The sequence below is a fragment of the Rhipicephalus sanguineus genome, chromosome 7, assembly GCF_013339695.2.
Source record: "Rhipicephalus sanguineus isolate Rsan-2018 chromosome 7, BIME_Rsan_1.4, whole genome shotgun sequence".
In the NCBI taxonomy this organism is placed as follows: Eukaryota; Metazoa; Arthropoda; class Arachnida; order Ixodida; family Ixodidae; genus Rhipicephalus; species Rhipicephalus sanguineus.
Window position 1 is genome coordinate 167,377,108 of NC_051182.1, and position 13,567 is coordinate 167,390,674.

Sequence of the window (13,567 nt, forward strand, 5' to 3'; positions counted from 1 at the left end):
AATTTTATTCACCGCGAGAAAAGCAGAGACGCTCACCTCGCCTTTTCTACACTGTACTTCTAAAGCTTGCGGTTTCTTCGAGGTATATTCGAACTAAGGAAAATAATTACCATCCTTTACAACTCCATTGCAAAATGCGTTATTTTTAGAGCTTATTTATTGTTCGCGTACTGGCGTGAATGCAGTGTTCCAGACCAATGCTTGCTTTAAATGAAACAGGTGTGTGTACGAGGCGTTGACCGATTACTGGGCGGTTTTTTTTTTTTTCGGACTCCCTCTGTTTAGGTGGTGATGACATTAATTGACATCTAATTTTAAATGGTCACCTAGCCTATGTGGTCTAATCAGCTTTTACTGTATACTCCTATGGCAGTGTGCCATTTTTTCCTATCTCTCTAATCTCTATTAAAACTGTTATCTCTGTATTTTACTGCTACCCATGCTTGTAATGATTCGGTTTCTATCAATCTCCTCTCTGTTCCGTCTTCTTGTCATGAATGCTTATATAGTCTTTTTTCCTATCTGGACTGTTTAGCAAATAATGATTCCGCCCTCGATGAATTCCAGCGCTTCTGGAAGACGGGCTCTCCACGTTTCTGAAGCGACATCAAATTCGGAGATTGTGTGCAGTCCATTTGACATTGAGGAAATGGGCTCACATACATTGACGCATGCACAGTATAATATCATTCACACTTGAGCGTCCTCATAATTGATATAGCTTGCAAGTGACTTACTGATTTTGATGGAACAACATATTACAATGACAATGTACGGAAACGGGTTGAGAGATGTACGTATGTACACTCGGCCGTGGTACACTTTTGCGTGTTACGTAATTGATACTACAGCACCGCACGTTGTTTTCAGTGGATGCAGGCTATAGGCTATTGCGCGTCTTCGTTTGATAGGCAAGACCTCACATGGGATGCTTATCGAAACCTTCATGTCATTTTATACCTACTACTAAGTCATTGGTTCTCAAATGGGGGTCCGCGAAACTCATCCTCAGAAAAAAAAAGAAAAGGAAACGCGTTGTTTTGAGGCACATTATGTTCCGTTACAGCGGCCCTCTTCTGATTTTTTTGTATGCTGCACCGCATTACATTGTTGCATTGCGACGGAGCTGACTTATCTTTCTCCTTCTTCATGAGATGACTGTAAGGCGCATGTTGCAGTTTTCTACGACATATGCACGCGAGCATACTTTTTCTAGGTTTGCTTATTTCAAAAGCAAAGATAGCGAGAAACAGCTTGAATGTGGCTGCAGACCGCACAACTTATTGAGAAGCTGTTGAGAATTCGAAGTGGTGTGGCACTTTAGTTTGACCATTCTTTGCCACGGACAAATGAAAGGCAGCTACTTCACGCTGCATGTTGCGTTAATTTATTACCCCCCCCCCTTTTTTTTTTTTCTCTCTCTCACTGCAACGGGTCTCCCATCACTTCCACCGGTCCAGAAACATGCATGGCTGAGAACCACTGCTCTAAGTTGTTGCACATATGGACAGTGAAGTCCGCCGCGGTAGTCTAGTGGTTGTGCTCGACTATGGACTAGGAAGGTCGCGGGATCGAATCCCGGCCGCGGCGGCCGTATTTCGATGGAGGCAAAATGGTGGAGGCCCATATGTATATATATACGAGGGTGGTCTGAAAAGTTCTCAGCCTCAATAAGAATCACGCGAGCGAGAACTTGTAGCACTCATGTGCACGTTCATACAAGTCTCTGCAAGTCTCAGATGAAACGCCATCTAGTGCTGATTAGTAGTTTGGCTTTGAGAGTCGATCATAGTGGGTGTAGTGTGAAGCATCGGAAGGCATGGAGAAGCTTGAGTACCGTGCGGTGATAAAGTTCTTTGTAAAGGAAGGTTTATCTCCGAATGAAATTCACCAAAAGTTTGTTAAAGTTTACAAGCAAGATTCACCTTCATACTCCACAGTCAAGAATTGGGCTGCTGAGTTTAAGCGGGGGAGAGAGAGCATTGAAGATGGCCCGCGCGAAGGGCGCCCAAAAAGTGCAACAACTCCTGAACTAATTGACCGCGTGCACGATATGGTTTTGGAAGACAGGAGAGTGAAGTTGCGTGAAATTGCCGATGCTGTTGGCATCTCAGTGGATCGTGTATGTCACAATTTGCATGACGAATTACACATGAACAAGCTCTGTGCAAGATGGGTGCCGCGCATCCTTACTCCTGAGCAAAAACGCAACCGCATGACTATGTCACAGCGTGCTTTGGAGCAGTATAACAAAAATACAGCGGACTTTTTGCACAGATGTATAACAATGGATGAAACTTGGATTCACCATTACACACCGGAATCGAAACAACAATCAAAGCAGTGGACTGAACCCGGGTCCTCCGCACCAAAGAAAGCCTAGTCAGTTCCCTCCGCAGGAATGGTGGTGGCCTCTGTTTTTTTGGGACGCTAAATGCATTCTGCTTGTGGATTATCTTGAAAAGGTTAAAACCATAACTGGGGAGTATTATTCTGACCTTTTGACTCAATTGAATCAGAAAATTCGTGAGGGAAGACCAGGTTTGCAGTAGACGAAAATCATCTTTCATCAGGACAATGCGCCGGTACACAAAGGACATCTTGCAATGGCTAAATTTCACGATTTGAAGTAAGAATTGTTGGAGCACCCACCCTATTCTCCTGACTTGGCCCCGTCGGACTACCACCTGTTCCCAAAACTCAAAATCTTTCTTGGTGGGCAACGTTTTTCATCAAATGAAGAAGCGATTGCTGCTGTGGATGAGTACTTTTCAGGATTTCCACAGTCATTTTAAGGACGGAATCCTGGCTCTGGAATATCGATGGACCAAGTGTGTAGAGTTGAGAGGAGACTATGTTGAAAAATAAAAATAATTTTGAAGGTCCAAAACGCTTTTTTCTACATCAGGCCGAGAACTTTTCAGACCACCCTCGTATATAGGTCGAACTTTCCAGAGCCCTCCACTACGGCGTCCCTCAGAGTCATTTCGTGGTTTTGCAAGTCGTGGTTTTGCAATGTAAAACTCCTACCAATTAATATACTATATATATGGACAGTGAAGTTCCACTTACGTTTTTCAGTGTTGATGTAAGTGTCTCTAATATGCGTGTCACCGTTTTTGGCATTCAGTGACATTCACTTCAAGAAAAGCGAAGTACGAGACGCTTTCTTCGATCACTGATCGCGACTGGTTCTTTGTGCGCATGTCCTGCGGCGCGATTACCCAAGACCATGTATAACCAATTGGCCCCTATTTCTGCTCTTCTTGTCCTATAACGGTTCGGAAAACGAACCCGTTCGCTTGCCCTTGCGCGATTGGCCTGAATTGCGCTTGCGTCAGCGAAACGGCGTTTCGGGCCAATAACTCGAGGGGCGAGCTAGCGATTCGCACGAACCGTTGTGAGATAGTGCCTCGGGCAGATAACGACGTGACAGATTCAGTAAAATTTCTTTTTAAAGGGCCCCTAAACAACCTCTGAAAATACAAATATTTATTCTGTCCTGGGGTTTCCCGTCTTTTCGGCATAATTCGGGACGCCAGCAGTCTGTTTACGTGACGTCATGAGGAAGTAAGCTCTCGATTAAGTCCATATACGAGGCATATCAGTCGCGAATTGTCTCCTACCCGGCGTTGCCATGCGTTCGCACGCCCGATCTGCCTCGCCTCGCATGACTATCGTGCGCGATCGACTGATTTCACTTCGTTTCGTGCGTTTTCGACTGCGCAGAGGAGATAACGGCGTGTGGTTGAAAAGCGCGATATCCAGACAGGCTCAACGCTTAATGCCTACATCGTCCACGTGTTTTATGAAGAAATAAGTGGTGAGGAAGAGGTATATCGCCTGTGAGAAGTGTAGTGAAGACAAGAAACCACTCTCTCGTCTTTGAACATGGAATGGTTTGGGGCCCTTTAAAGCGAGCTTCACCTGTTCCGTTTCCTTTCTTCATTCCAGTTGAAATACGTGCCACTCGTATATCTTTGAAGCACGTACTATTGCTTACTACTACTGCCACGACCACCAATCTCGCCAGATAGCAACGCACCACGTCGCAGGGCTCCCTGTAGGGGCGCTTCTTTCTTATTGTGTTTTATTAAAGTGATAGCACCACCTGTTCCGTCTCCTTCCTAACGCCAGTTAAAATTCGTGCCTGCCTCACACATCCTTCAAGCACGTACTACTGCTTACTACTAGTACTACTACCACCACCAATCTCGCCAGATAGCAACGCACCACGTCGCAGGGCTCCCTGTATACGGGCGCTTCTTTTATTTGGGTTTCATTTCTAGTCTCCTCCGATTAGGCCACCACCGTCAGCTGTTTTACGCCACTGCCAACGCCACCTGGCGGCGGCAGCCGTTTTCACCCGCTACGTGACGCGGCTGCTGCTGTGGCGAGGCAAGCCAAGCGGCCGCCGCCGTGACCTGGTTTTTTTCGCGCGCCCGTTTTCCTTTTGCGTGACTACTACGGGCCCATTCGGAGCGAGTCTCCGTGCGGGATCCTCGCGTCGCAGCAGCCTGGCTGGCAGGTGGGTGAGTAGTAGCTGTTGCGTCGACGCGAACCGCCTGGTTTCGCGGGCTGCCCGATGGTGGCGCTACGCACGCTGTTGACGTTTCGCGCTGAAGTCTCGCTCGCGCCCCCAAAGAGGCCATGTTTTGGGCGTCGTGCGCTTGTGTACCGCGAGCTTGTGTGGCGCGTGCAACTCGCAGTTCTTATCGAGTCAGCGTTATCTGAGCGCAGCCGCTATCCGATAAAGCTGTGCGTGACGCATTAGCTCTCTCCGTTCTAAGAACAACGTGTTTTCATCGGTGTAAACGCGTGTTACCTGATACTCGGTCCACTGAACAACGGAGGAACTGTAAATCGCCATCCAGCGTGTCATTGGGTAGTTTGTTTGGACGCTCGTTTGAGAAGCCGACCACGCCTTCTCCGACGAAGAAGCGGTTATCTGTGCGCGCCCGATTATAACGGTCACTTGTCGCACTCTCGCTGGACTCCGGAGAGCATTGGTGTCAGCGGACCCGGTTGGCGGCTAACGACCCGTCCTGCCCGGTGGACCCCCTTTTTCTGGGAGCAACCGTTTTCTTTTTTTTTTATTTTGACGTCAGTCAGCGATGGTGGTGGGCGGAGTCATCGTCTTCGTCGTCGAGGCTGCCTAAACTGCGTGTGCGTTCGCAGTTTTTTTTTCTTCACTTTTATAGTCGTGCCTTGTGTGTTAGTGTTGTAGTTAGCGTTGTAGTTAGTGGCGCACTTTTCCTGAGGTATTTTCGAGGGTTTGTCGCCCCGTGAGAGTTTTCTTTCGGTGTTAACAGGTGTAGGTTATACTGGGTGTCGCTTAAAGTTAAATCATGAAGGGCTAATTGCGTGCTGTCCTGCAAAAACACCCAGGCCTGCGCGGAACACGCAGCACAGTCATAGCGAAAGCTAAAGGAGCGGCCGTTTTAAACTCTCTTGGGGCGACTGCTACAAGTACAGTTGCCCACAACGCCTTAAATCGTCATAATTTTGCGAAGTAGTGAAGTAGTCACTATGCCATTATTCATTATTCAGAAGCGAGGTACCCGTTACATATCTATGAGGCATTATGTGCACATCGTTGAAGCTGTGGTTGATGACGATGAAGAATTGTGGCTGAGTCCTTTGTAATGGGTGGGAAGATTTAAACCGTGAATTCCGTCGGAGCCTGTACGTTTCGACAACGTACCTGTCTTCTCCAAGACGGCAACTGCTTTCTTTAGCGGGAACGTTGGCTCCTTCTTTGACAATTCCTAGAAAAGTGTGTATGTACTATATGAGCTCTGCGAACAGCCTTCTTCTTATGTAGTGACTTGGTGCAAGGTACTGTTTGTGTTCAGTTCTAATAATAATAATTTCTGTGGGTTCGCGTGCCAAAACCACGGTATCATTAATGAGGCATGCTGTAGCGAGGGACTCCTAGTGATTTTGACCACATGGGGTTCCTCAACGTGCACTTAAATCTAAGTACACGGGTGTCATTGCATATCGCCCCCCATCGATGTGCGACCGCCGTGGTCAGGAGTCGAACCCGGGTCCTCGCGCTGCGCACTCCAGCCCTGACGTGCAGTTTCTGCTATATGTGCTTCTGCTGTATACCCAATTTTGAAGAAAAATGTCTTTTTTCGCAATTTGTATATGCAGAAAGTTTTGTTTACTTAGAAGGGTTGACTGGTTTGGGCTAGTTGGTAGCAGTTCAGTTTAAAGTTTGCGCTTGTCTGTTTATTCCTGTTCTTCGTTCTTAAGCTGTGCGCAAATAACCTTGCCGTTAAAATCACATAGAGCTGAGCTAGTTGGCAGGTATTCATGTTAGAACCCGGATTGATAGGTGTCACCTCTTGCCTGGGCATGCGCAGACAAGTTTTTGTGTCTACTTCCTTTTCCGCCGCTGTGCGCTTTTTCGTTGTTCGTCGGCGTTTCTGTTGCCCTGACTTCCCTCGTGTCCGCGTTTGCACGCCCAGTCTTTTAACATGAACCTTACCATGTTTTCTTTACTACTACGTTGCTGACCCGAAGGTCGCGGGATCGAATCCCGGTCGCGGCGGCCGCATTTCGATGGATGCGAAATGCTCGAGGCCCGTTCGATTTAGGTGCACGCTAAAGAACACCTTATGGACAAAATTTCCGGTGTCCTCGACTGCAGCGTCCCTCATAATCGTATCGTGGTTTTGGGACGTAAAACCCCGACAACTTTGCTACTACGCGTTCACTTTCCTGCAAAATGCATCTCGCCTCCTCGGCGACTGCGATACGTGAAATTGCGGTTTGGCGTGCGTGCCCTTTTTTGAACATCGTAGACGTGGGCGATCACGTTATTGAGCCTATCGTCATTTATGTCCCGATCCTCGGTGAAGACGAGACGCATGCGCGGCTGCGTGGGCCTCGAGAATGTGCCCACGCGCCTTTTGTGTGGCCGACGCGAACAGCCGAAATTTCTGGGTCAGCTTTCGTGCCTCGCGAAATTTTCAGAGCGACTGCATGGTGGTGGTACGAGCGAAGTAAGAAACCAACGGCGGTGCTCCAAAACTCGTTCGTCGCACCCCTGTCCGCTTCGGGTTCGTTTATTCGAGGGCTGCTAATGATTCGTACTAGGTCGTTCACGTTTAAGGAAAAGCGCTTCGTATAGGTATACACGCGCCAGTGGGACTTCAGCGTTTCTTATATCCAAAAAGGCAGAAGTTCAGGGCAATATGGAAACTTGAAGAGACGAGAAATTCGTGAACGCGAGGTGTCGCTGGAAGAGAAGTCCGCATGCTGAAACCTTGGTTCCAGCGAACTCGTTAATGTATTTAGCTGGGCTAGTTGGTATTGGCTGAATGCTTTGATAATGCCAGCGAACATGCGCAAACACTACGTAGAACTAGACTATACACAGAACTAGCGGTTGTTCTCTGTCTTTCTGTGCAGTTTTTGTGCGTGTTCGCTAGTATTATCGAAGTATCCAGCGACCTCCCATGTTCACGAATCTTTCAAGGTTTCTTCAATGTGTTTCATTGGAGCAGGTGTGTCTAAAATGACACCTGATGATGTTTATAAATGAAGCGATGGTTTTTCTGAAGTTTTTATGCAATACGTCGGGTGCGGTGAGCCTTTAAACACTTCGCTCTCGGGCAAAAAAAAAAAAAAAAAAGAAAGAAAGAAAAGAGCACCCGTTTTTCTTTCTGGTGAATCTTGACTTTCCACATATTTTTAACTTTATTTTAAAGATACGCGCTAACTGCGGAAATTTCTACCGCCTTGTATTCCTTAACGTGCAGCTAAATCTAGTACGTGGGCTTCTAGCATTTCACCTACTTCGAAATTCGTAACCACCGCGGACGGCGATCGAACCCGCGTCTTTCATGTCGGTCCATGGCCGAACACCGTAACTACGGTAGCACCACGGCGACTTTTTACTGATAAGTATCTCAATGGTTGATTTTATATATATCCACGTGTAAATTGTCAGACAGAAATGTATGGCCTCAAAGCGGCGAGGCTAGAACATTTCATACTTGGAAAACCAGCCTCGATTCCAACTGGCCCCAAGTTTTGGTGCTCGACTGCTGACCCGAAGGTCACAGGATCGAATCGCGTCTGCGGCGGCCGCACTTTCTATGGCGGCGAAAATGCTTAAGCCCGTCTACTTAGTTTTAGGTGCGCGTTAAAGAACCCCAGGTGGCCGAAATTTCCGGAGCTCTCCGCTACGCCGTCCCTCTTAATCATATTGTGGTTTTGGCAATAATTATTACTATTACACTTCTACCTTACTGCTGGAAATTTTGTTCAGCGCTGAAACCGTGCTTATTTTTTAAAGGTCCTGGTAGCGACCCACAGATACACTTGCGACCTTGAACTTTCTCCAACAAAGTCCTATTTGTTTACGATTGCGAGTTTTCTAGAATTGCTGCCCTTGGCTTCCACGGGCGACGACAGCGTCCTTATTTAATTGGCTGTCCTTCCGTTCGAAGGAGACATCCTCAAAGCCCGCGAAGAGCGTTTGAATAATTGCTGGTGTGTGTGTGTGTGTGATTGTCCTGTCCGCCAACGCTTGGCGTTCCTTTCCTTGTCTGCCAAAAGATGCCTTTCGCGAATGTTACCTGCCAAGTTTTCTTTTGGCCACTCGAGTCGTCACAGATATTTTTAAGCGAAGAGCGTCCAAACGTTGCGGAAGTGCCTCCGTGGCCTCCACACACGCTTTACCGAGATCCATCGACGCCATCGATAATTACGGCTTAGGAAGTTACGTGCTTCAGCGCCCGGCAACACTTACGGAACTGGTCGGTTCTTGCGAGGTTACGTCTCGAAAACCGTGCTGTGACAACCTACACTCGAAGAAGAAAAAATTACCTGTCGCTATTTTTGGTGAGTGCTGACTCACCGCGTACTTGGAGATCACGTGCCTCCCACGACTCTTCGAAGAGAGTATACTTACCCCCCGAAAGGGAGTTAATGAGTATAATTAAAAAGAGTCGCATGGGTAGCATGCCACGGAAGACTACCAAAATAAGTAAGAGGTAATCTTTGTTTCCTTAGAGTGTAAGAATTCAGTACAAGCACCGCCCACAAAATCACGACGCATTTGCCCTCCACACCTGTAAGAAGGCAGTGCTAGCTTGGGTGTTTTTGCTGTGTAAATGCGAATTCTAGGCTATTTCAGGAAAATGTTTTTCTCTCTAAAATGCCATTGGCTGGTACTTTTAATGAGTATATATGTAGTCTATTTATAGAGTTTTCTCGACCTTCAGGTTCTCAGCCTAAAACCAGTGCCACAAAAATACACCTGTGTAACAAAATTAACTACTTTTAAACGCGAAAAACACCGCTTGACGTTACGGCAATGAGTGAACGCAATTTTTTCTGGCGCGTCCATGTAATTTACGCGTCCTCTGCGCGCTGGCTTTTTCAGACGAGCGAATTCTCTCTTCGGATCCCTTTTTCTTTTGTCACTTCTATAGGCTCCAGGAAAAAAAAAAAAATGTCTGCAGGCCTGTTATAACCCGTTCACTTGTCCGGGCTGCCGCAGTAGCTGCTTCTATACAATTTGAGTCATCACACTCGAAAACCCGTCGAACGAGACTTTGCGACGTTCTCTGTATATATGTCTGATGCCGTACAATAGAGGCGCCCTCGTTCGCCGCAGGCCGGGTTGGTATGTAGGCTTCACAGGGCTACTACTCTATACAGCTCCCATCTTAACAGATGTGGGTGAATCTTGGCGGCTATTAAAAAAAGAACAAGTGAGCGTACAGGTAATGACACACTTGCGCAGCTTATAAAGCGTCAAGGTATTATCGGCGTGGCGTAATTTATACACCACTATATACGCACCAGAGGGCAGAAGACTGGCTTTACACGGTGTCCGCCGTAAGGCATCATTTCGAACTTTCGTGGGATCGGTCTGTTCTAAATGGGAATGGCGATGTGGACGAGTAGGTTTACGTTTCTGTACTTGCGTCGCGCTGCTCATCTTCACTATGGTCGGTTCTGATTAATAGTGTCTTCTGGGTTCTTACGTGCCGAAACGATGGTATGATTATGAGTCACGTTGTGGTGGGGGACTCCGAATTGACTTCGATCACAGGGGTTTCTTTAGAGTGGACCTAAATATAAACACACGGATGTTCTCTGCATACACCCCCCTCCCCACGCACTTAGCAGCGCGGGCCTGTTACTTCTGAAAGAACAACAACAACATATTCGTTGAAAAAAAAAAAAAAAACCGGAAAATGTTCATTCCATTCACATATTGCCATGGGTCTGAGAATTTGACACCTTTGATTCATATCATTGAATGGGTAACGTACTGCGCAAGCACTTAATGAAGGAAGCAGAAAAATACAGGAAAGAGCGGAGAAACTATGTGTGCCTTAGTTTTCATACTATTAATGAGAACTAACAGACAATAATGCCAAGGAAAGTATAGGGGATGTTTTTAGTAATAAATGTAAGGTAGTTGTGATTCTGTTAGTTCTCATTAATATTGTGTAAAACAAAGAAAACGAGCCCTTGAAATTAACACTTCTTTCCTTCATTCATAGCGAGGGTCTCGTTCTGGCAGACTTGATGCTTTCAGGTAGTATGCGAGGGATTATTGGTCAGCTGCCAGCTCGTAATAAGTTCACGTGCTACGTGACGCCAACAAGGCAGAAAAAGAGTGTTCCACACTCGCCGTCATGGCTACTGGCGGCGCTGACTGACGCTCCCACGTTTAAATGCACACATATACCCTATAAAGTGGACGGGGGGATGGCCGCCGCGGTAGCTCAGTTGGTAGAGCATCGGACGCGTTATTCGAAGGTCGCAGGTTCGGTCCCTGCCCGCGGCAAGCTATCTTTTCGTCCACTTTTCTTTCTTCACAACTACCTTACATTTATTACTAAAAACATCCCCTATACTTTCCTTGGCATTATTGTCTGTTAGTTCTCATTAATATTGTGTAAAACAAAGAAAACGATCCCTTGAAATTAACACTTCTTTCCTTAGTTTTCATACTGCACTTCCAGTAGTAAGCAATGCGAATCGACTGGACCAACACGTATTGAAATTCATGTCGTGTTTTGCTGGTTTGTGGGTCCGGCGGCTTCTATACTACGTAAAAACAACGTTTTCATCACGTGACCCGCGCTAACCGCGGATCGGTCCGCTTGTCTGTGCGAGATAGCGCCCGTGCAGACACGCGAAAACCCGGGGCGCAACAAAAGTTCGCTTTATTGAATTATTTGTGCGTGCGCTTGACTTCGCACTAAAACTCTGCCTGGGACCCCTATAGTCGTTGGGTCCCCGACCTCTTGCGTTCTGTTGCACTCTCCCCGCCCTCTTCAGTTCGCCAGTCGCCCCCAAGTAGAGTACAAATGAACTCGAGGCGCTTTGGGGTCCCGGCACTAAAACTCTCTATTGTGGCTGGGCTGTCGAGAAGCTACACTGTCGTGGGTGGCGGTTTTTCTGCAGCATGGGCGAGCGTCGTGGCCTGAAGGCGCTCGAGCTGTGGTGCCGTCGGGTGACCGAGGGCTACCGCGACGTCAACGTGGTCGACATGAGCTCGTCGTGGCGAGACGGGCTCGCCTTCTGCGCGCTCATCCACCACTTCCGGCCGGACCTGATCGAGTTCGAGTCTCTGCGCAAGGGCGACGTTCTGGCCAACAACCGATTGGCCTTCAGCGTGGCCGAGTCCCAACTGGGCATCCCGGCCCTGCTGGACGCCGAGGACATGCTGGCGCACCGGGAACCGGACCGGCTCAGCGTGGCCACCTACGTGTCACAGTTCTACCAGTACTTCGAAGGCAGTGAGTCGCCGTCGCCGCTGTTGTGGCGCTGTCGCGTTCCACCGTTTACATGTAATTAGAAAAACAGAAACAAAGGCTACCAGTGAGGGAAAATCTAATCGCGTCAAAATCGAGCCATAGAATATCGCACATACGCATCCAGCCTACGCACAACCACTCCACGGTAAAACACCACGTGGACAGAGCGCCTGCGCTACACATACATACAGCGACCATCTGCATATATAGCCATTCGGTGCCGGTAGGGATATTCCTCTTCTGCATAATTGAAAAATAAACATTCACGTAATGTGCGTCAATTTATGGTGGACTTGTAGATGGCCCTAAAACAGACAGATCTGTTATTCTAAACACGCGTACTAATCAACGCATTTTTAACAAGCGAGCTGCAATTATTAGCTGGCACGCCTGTCATATGGGCCACAGGTGTTTTGATAACCCGTAACACCGGTAGCTCCTAAAATGTGTATTAGGTAAAGCATTAACCCTTGCACAAACGAAAAGGCCATTCGGGAAGGCAGAGCAATACACCCCCATTTTAGCAAGCTATATGGTTAGGAAAAAAAGGTGTTTTGGTTGCTTGAAATCGCTTTAAAGGTGCAAAATGGTTTACAGTGCGCCTTGGCCAGGAGCATGCGCTCAGACTTGCTCGTTAATGAATGGTTGAAATACTCTAGAGTTAAGGAACTGTCGATTGCAATGGCGCTGAGGGGCTGCCACCGCATTGAGAAATAGATTCTGTTTAGGTATAAGTAGGCGAAATGGCGGCTACACGACCGTCTCGTACACTTTTTGTGCGCAGGCATCGGCTCCCGACGGAGAGCGGCGACTGCCGCGTCAGCGCTCAAGAGGCCCGCCTCGTCGTCCTCGTCTCCTCCTCCGCCGCTGAGCATCGGGCCCCCGACCAAGGTATGACGCCCCGCTGGACGACGGTCCCTCGCTGCGCGTTTTAGGGTTAGTAGGCCCGTCGGAACATCGTCGTGATCTCCTTATATCCACCACCAACCCCACCCGGAGCAGGGCTTTTTCCCGCGAGGGCCGCCGCAATGGTACCAAAGCTTTCCAGTCACTACACTGTCGTCGTGTTACTACGTGTTTTGTTTGTGTGCCCTTCTTGTCACGCCGTTTTTCACGAACAAGACTGTTTGCTCAAGTGTTCTTTGTGTACAGTGCAAAGGCAGTAATAAAAACGGCTGTTTGTCATCCATGCCAGCTCACATCGTTTCGTTGTGGTGCTTATAACGGGGCGGCTGCGGAGGAAACGGGGAACACTGGAATGGCGGTAAGCGACTCCTCTCTTGCAGATGGACCACTGCCATTCTCCCGTCGGTATATTGCAGCTTCTTGTACCCAGTTCGGCAGTTTGTTACTCTATATGTAATACTTGAAAGCGAAACCCTACTGCACCTTTGGTAATGCATCAAGACTTCCTGCAAGATATAACGAGCCGCAGTGCGAGAGGCACGCATTTCCCAGTCGATTGCATTGTTCCCTACGCATTCTACACAAAACGGCTGTCTTCTGTGACGTACATGAAAGCATAAACAAATGTTCCGCCCAACACAATTACATAACACGTACTTCGATGCACATAAAGGCGTCAAACGTGTTGAACATTTCTTGCCCAACTTTCCATCCTTTTGAATTGTGTTCGTATTGGTCGCGGGTTTTCCACACTGAGACATGATATGACCATACAAGTGGGAAAAAGATGGATACGACAAAGAATAAATCAACCTATAAATCAAAGCTATGGAAACGCTGACTCATGGCCACGTTTGGGAAAG

General features: G+C 47.7%; 1 protein-coding gene across 1 annotated transcript in view; it reads left to right on the forward strand.

Annotated features, from left to right (window-relative positions):
* Positions 1-4,620: 4,620 nt before the first annotated feature.
* Positions 4,621-13,567, forward strand: part of LOC119400528 (MICAL-like protein 1) — a 41,458-nt gene continuing 32,511 nt past the window's right edge. The window contains exons 1-3 of the mRNA XM_049417588.1: positions 4,621-5,166; positions 11,446-11,780; positions 12,583-12,692. Of these exons, the coding sequence (XP_049273545.1) occupies positions 11,447-11,780; positions 12,583-12,692 (444 nt within the window). The 5' untranslated portion in view covers positions 4,621-5,166; position 11,446. The remainder of the gene's footprint in view (positions 5,167-11,445; positions 11,781-12,582; positions 12,693-13,567) is intronic.